At 38.7% G+C, this 6,575-nt stretch overlaps 1 protein-coding gene across 1 annotated transcript in view; it reads right to left on the bottom strand.

The window, feature by feature from the left end:
- Nucleotides 1–8: 8 nt before the first annotated feature.
- The window catches only part of LOC122171181 (cytoplasmic dynein 1 light intermediate chain 1-like), a 7,564-nt gene continuing 997 nt past the window's right edge, over nt 9–6,575 (bottom strand). The window contains exons 3-6 of the mRNA XM_042838587.1: nt 6,570–6,575; nt 4,875–5,137; nt 2,327–2,496; nt 9–1,144 (exon numbers count right to left, since the gene is read on the bottom strand). The exon at nt 6,570–6,575 is cut by the window's right edge and continues 97 nt beyond it. Coding sequence (XP_042694521.1) covers nt 836–1,144; nt 2,327–2,496; nt 4,875–5,137; nt 6,570–6,575 — 748 coding nt within the window. The 3' untranslated portion in view covers nt 9–835. The remainder of the gene's footprint in view (nt 1,145–2,326; nt 2,497–4,874; nt 5,138–6,569) is intronic.

The following is a 6,575-nucleotide window of genomic DNA, read 5'->3' as shown; positions in this document are numbered from 1 at the left end:
ACGGTTCAGTATCAAAGGAAGATTATTTACACACAGGATTAATAAAAGCAACAAGGGAAGTTTCAAGTAGTTGTCACTTTGATATTATATAAATGCCCCAAACCCTAACCAGTTTCTACATAGATGAAATTCAAATTCTGAAAGAGGTAAGTAATCTAACAAGATCTGATTCCCATTCAGTGACGTTCAGAATACAGTACTGAGCTGCATATGGCAATTGCATGGACTAATTCCTACTAATGTTTCATATTCCTTTCCTTCATCTACAGAACTTACTGCAATTATCTGCAACTCCATTTTGAAAAACTAGATCCAAAGGAGGTGCCATCACAGTACTTCAATAGGATCTCAGGGTTTTGAACTACCTTTCCATCTGTTAATTTTTGTCTCTCCAGTAGTATTTAGACCCCCTACTTCCTACAGCACACATTATGATGACACAATGAAGGCACATTATTGGCATCTAAAATCTAGATCTGAGCACACCTAGCTACCTAAATAGCATTTTATACATAGCATAGTGACAATTTACATATGTTCTGCCTACTAATAGGAAAGCCAGGGGATCTTTCCCACATCAATTTTTATTTCCTTTCTTCCCTCATCGCCTTACCTGTGGGATTACTGAACCCTGAAGACACCACATATTCAGTCAAAAAGATATGGGCATCTGAAATGATTTCATGCTAAAATGAATTATCTTCTTTCAATTTTAGGGAGCTTGTTGGTTAAGACTTGCTGATTTAGGAACTGATTCTTCAGTATGGAAATGGCAAGGGAAGAAATTCAAAGTAAGGGAACGTGTCAGACTCTTGCATATCTGTAATGAATTAATTCAATTCCTTTCAATCAATTCAATTAAAAAATTATTCAACAGGATGAGGAAATATTTAACCCAGCATTGTATATAGGGAATAACCAAAGCAGACGTCCAGCAACAAAGAAGGAGTTGTGCACAGTTTTGGTAAAGATGCAAATATTCTTTTAAGCTGGTCACAATTAATGCAAAGCTTTGAGTCCTTATCGTCTTTATGATGTGTTCAAGGATACACTGTAAGCAAAACCGTCTGATATGTGACTGAATGAAGTCAAAGTGTTCATCTCTGTAGTCATGCTCTTTTTCCAGAACACCGATGGCATCGCACTGTTAAAATAAGCACAGAATTAATATGCCACTTCCAGCCAGCTGCTGAAATAGCAGTGCTGCTGCACCTCCTTCACAACTCTGAGCCATGGGGGGCAAAGCAAAAAAACAAAAACCTCCTGAGATTGTTTTGAAACATAATTTTTTATATATATATATATATATATATATTTTTAAATATGCATTTTGGCATGCATATGGTAGCATGGGCTGCCTTAAACTGGGAGCTAAAGTGTTTGCCATTTTCCATTCTCTTCCCAACTGCAACCACATTATGCAATAAATCAGCATCTCCATTGAACACCAATCCATTGAATACAAGCATTTTCTGCACAGTGCTTTTACAATGCTGTGCTATCACAAGGCATAGTCTTTTCAACTGGCTACTTGCTCGCCCTTTGCAAAGGTAAGCCAAAGCAAGAAGCGTAGAGATGAGAAGAAAAAAAATAGTGGTTGTGGTGAGGGAAGAATAATGGAGACCCAGGAGGTGAAAACAAACAAACAAACAAACAACAAAATACAGGTGCTTTTCAAATGAGAGAGACAGCCTTCTCTAGAAGTAACAGCATATGCATCAAAAGGTTTATTCTTTCTCTTTGGGCCAGCAGAGGCTGCAGATGCAGTATGTTTAATGCCAATGAGAACTGAAAAGCCATGGGGGAATAAAACAAAACATGAGAACCACACTACTTTCTCTCTAGACTAAAAGTGTGAGGTATTTAATAGAAATCAAATCAGGTCACAGAAACACCCTAAGAACTAAGCAATGTTAGCAGAGCAGCACTCTACTAGCTAGCACCCTGAAACTTTTTCCTTCACATAAAAAAAAAAAAAGCAGAAGTATTTAAAAACCCAAACCATTGTTTACAGAATAAAGAATGGCTGTGTAAATCTAAGGGAGTTTTAGCTGTTTACTGACTAGCTCACTTCTGAGAGCAAAACCACGTCTGGGGTATTTCTCATTTCCCTGAAAACTGGTAATACCACAGGAAATACTACACCCAAATTAAATGCAAATAGGGCTTCCAGAAGATTCCCAACCTTCAACATAAAACCCATTGATAAGAATTCTTATCCAACGTATTCAGAATGAATTTAGAACCAAGAGTTTCCCACCCCAACTCCACAATTTAAAGCACCCCCTTAATAAAACATACAAAAAACCTAAAACGTGAAACAAACCTTTGCACAAACTACTACTACTGGAATGCCTAAGTTACATGTTAGTGTATCTGCACCCAGGGGTAAAATCACACTGTCATCTTTGTCTTCCTGTACTGAAGTGCTTCTTCTCTGTGGAGAAGCTGGAAAATCCTCGCCTGGTTCTACATATTCCTGGAAGTCTCTTACCACTGAAAAAAAGTTATATGAAAAAATCATCTACTTTAGTATTTCAACATTGATTTCCACTGCCATTGATCTCTAGTACTGCTGACAGTACAGTGCTTCTGTAGGTTGAAAGAATTGAACATGCAGTAAGTGCCACTCATTTATTCGGCTAGGCAGAAGAACATGGCCAGTTTCAAGTGTCCGTGAGGACAACATTAACCCATTTTGACTTTTAGCACTGTGGAAGAACCACTGGGCAGTTGCTATTAGCTATCATTGCTTGATAAATCTACTATAGAACCAAGGTCCCCTGCATTGTTCTTGGTGAAATTAGCAAAAATCTGTTAGCATAAACAGCAGCAAGCCTTGTACAGATCATTTAGTTGGTTTGACGTAAAAGTCCCTCATCCACAGTTTTCTGTACCATGAATCTATACTAGTAATAAACAAACAAACAAATTAGTCAATAACTAGATTATTAAGTAGCAGCATGTTAAACATTTGGCATGACTTTACAACCAATCAGATACTACTTTAAAGTTTAGCAAGGAAGGCAAGTCAGAATCCAACAAGAATTAGAAGGAAAAAAAACAAAGGCAAGGTTATAAGTGTAACGCTTGTCAGTTCTGATGCAAATGCCCAAGCTCTAATTACAAGGTCACTTAATGTGCATCCCACCAGGGATGCAGCATCAGGCATCAGACGTTTGTACCTTTCACATCAAGTGTCTGATTTCACCCAGCAGAAAAAGGATTCTATCCCAAACCACTTCCATTACTTTTCCACGAGTAGCACTGCCTGAATCAGCCAAAAATCCAGGCAGCAAGATGATTTAGCTGAATCACAGATGAATCACACACACCAGCACCAGCACTCTAGTACTTTCTCACTGCTTTGTCCTGATTTGCCTTCATCCATCCCTACCTTTTCTAAACTGACTGAAGGCCTGAGTTCCTACCTAGAAAAGCATCGGGTGAATTAACAGAACACGGAGTTATCCAGCATCCAGGATAAAAGTGCATTGGGCTGAAGTTATTCAGCTCTTCTACCCGAAATTCAGAACAAAAAGAAGCATATGTACAGATCATCATCTCTACTTCAGCAGTTGATTGAGGCTCTCATTAAAGTACCGCTGCCCCTTCAGTCTGGTCTGAGAGCCTCCCAGACTGATTATGTTTTAATCCAGAGCTCTCACCAGGATATGCCAGCAACTCAAGGGAAGAAAAAAGATTAATGCACCATATCAACTCAGAGACCTTGGAATATTTTTTTCTGGATTTTGTAAAATTTTCTATTCTGTTCAGTCAGTCAGTAAAGAAGCAAAGCTACCATCTGCACAGTTTTGATAGCAAAGATATTGCATCCCTACTTTCATCCAGTAAAACCATATCCTGAAACAGCTGGTAATTTTAATACACAGCTTTCCCCACCAACAAAACAAAATGACCAACGCTCAAAAGCACTCTTCTCCCTCTCTTAATTTTTCACAATAAGAATTTAAGATGACTCCCAGGAATGACACTCCCTTAGCATAATCTTTTAAAAGAAAAGTAAGCTGTTGCCTTACTACCCATTTAATCACAGCACAGCTACAGCTTGGATGTCAAAAAAAAAAAAAAAAGCAAAAAAAAAAGCTATCCAACAGGTGCTTAAGAACATAATCATTCTAGAGACAAATTTCAGACTTCAATAAATACAGTTTTAATCACAGTATTTGATCATACACAGCCTTCCCAAATGCTTGCTTCCTGTAGTAATTCAGAGAGGTGAAGGGGCAAGGTTCATGATTTAGTACCACAAGTGAAATACGGTGGCTGCCTAAAACTAGTAGGTGCTATGACACTAGCAAGCTCAGTCAGATCAAGGAATTCTGCAATAACCTTGTGTTCTGCATATTTAAGTTAAAAAGACATGAAAGTGATAGAGCATATTCATGCCAAAAGAACCAAACAAACAGAAAAAACAACACAAAAAAACCCAAACCAAAGCATACATAGCTGCATTTGTGTCAAGAATAACTCCTCAGGCATAAAGGGCCCAAACATTACTGGGCATGAAATAATCCTGAATGCTTTCAACATTTACTTTTTTGTTAAACAGAGAAAAGACCGAAAATTATCTAGCCTGACTGATTACAGGAACAAGTAAAAGACTAATGCAGTATAGAAGATGAAAATCCACCTTTAAAATAATTAAATATAAAACAGAAAGCCATTACATTTTTTTCATTTGATAAATCTTATCTTGTTTCTCCAGGAAATAAGACAATTCAACCTGGAACTCCTGATCTTAAGCCACTTTTACAATAGAGAAAAAGACTGCAATGGAGAGATTAAGTTGTACAGAAAGCAATAAGCACACTTGACTTAAGTGGAATCCTAAATATCTACAGAATACTCACATTTTTGTTCCATTTCTTTCATTTCTTCAGGAGGAATTTTTAACTTGTCAATGTGTTCTCTTACAACACTTGCCCATTTTTGTAAAGAATCCATTGCAGTCCAAGGCCTGGACATGTCTACTACCAACATAACTAGAGTGTCCTTTAGTGAGTTTGACTCCATTGCAAATTTAAGGAGACCCTTGTGATACAGGTCACCATCCAAAATCCATACATTGCATCTTGTTTGGTCTATAACAAAAGAAAAAACATTTTGAGATTCACTTGCAACACTCCACTTCGTAATAACTATTACATTTTCATTAGATATGTAAAATACAAGTCAAGAAAATTAAAAAACATGTTTAAATCAGTCAGCTTAACACACACACACACACACACACACACACACACACACACACCAGCAACTGCAGCTTGTGGAGAGCCCTTGCCCCTCAGAGACACTGAAGTTTGAAGAATTCAGCTTAATGGCCATAACTGAAGATCTTGAACAGAGTACCTGAAGATGAAAACTCAGAGAAAAAATTGAATATTTCCAATGTTAATCTTCACCATTTGAGAAGGAAAATGGTTCTCTTGGAAAAGCAACTTAAAGGGGGAGCTTTGAAGGGGAGATGGCAGTCAGCTGAGCAGACGGGCTGAAAAGGGATTGCTGAATTCATTCAATGTGATGTGCATGTATAACTGTATCTTGGCCATCAGAAAACTGAAGCAGAACTGCAGGTTTCTGTCATAAGCTTTAATGATTTAGATGGAGAGTGAACAGGCAAGAAAGTTATTCTTCAGATCTGCAGAAGGACAATCACAGTGCAAATAGGCCATCTTACTGCTTCTTCCACCAAAACAGTGTACTCCTACCCTCAGAAACACTTAACTTCTGAAGTAAATGAAGAGCTAGTGATTCAAAATTAGATAGCATGATATAATTACATTTTGCCTTCAGGTAAATTTTCACAGCTTGATACAGAAGCTCTGAGGAAAACATTCAGAACCAGTTCTTAACTTCGTGATGTCAAGTCATCTTTGAGACCAATAGCCAGAGGTGGAAGTCAAGAAAGGAGGTGATTTCAGAAGGTAGAATGAACTAACTTGTGTTTCTCCTTCAACCTGCATTTGTTTTCATAGCACAGAGAAGTCATTTTTACCCACAAGTACTTTTGTATTCTTATTCACACTCAGCTGCTTCTAAGCATTGCCTGTAGATAATTCATTACACTTCATCAGCTAGTGGTGAGACCCCACCTGCAGTACTGTGTTCAACCCTGGACCTCAAAATAGGAAGCATGTGGATCAGATAGAGCACGTGCAGAGGAGGCCACAAGGCTGGAGCATCTCTCCTATGGAGAGAGCTGAGAGAGCTGGGGTTGTTCAGCCTGAAGAAGAGAAGGCTGTAGGGAAACCTTACAGTGACGTTCCAGTACCTAAAGGGTCCCTACAGGAAAGGCGGGGAGGGACTTTTTATACAGGCATGCAGTGACAGGACAAGGAGGAATGGCTTTAAACTGAAAAAGGAGAGATTTAGGTTACATGTTAGAAAGAAATTCCTCACTCAGAGTGTGATGAGGCAATGGAAGAGGTTGCCCAGAGAAGCTGGGGATGCCCCATCCCTGGAGGTGTTCAAGGCCAGGCTGGATGGGGCTTTGTGCAGACTGGTCTAGTGGGAGGCGTCCCTGATCATAGCAGGGGGGTTGGAACTCACTG

The sequence above is a fragment of the Centrocercus urophasianus genome, unplaced genomic scaffold, assembly GCF_019232065.1.
Source record: "Centrocercus urophasianus isolate 14NV4802_14NV808 unplaced genomic scaffold, USGS_Curo_1.0 seq_847, whole genome shotgun sequence".
NCBI classification, from domain to species: Eukaryota; Metazoa; Chordata; class Aves; order Galliformes; family Phasianidae; genus Centrocercus; species Centrocercus urophasianus.
The sequence above is the reverse complement of the archived record's forward strand: the minus strand, read 5'-3'. Positions and strand labels throughout refer to the sequence as shown.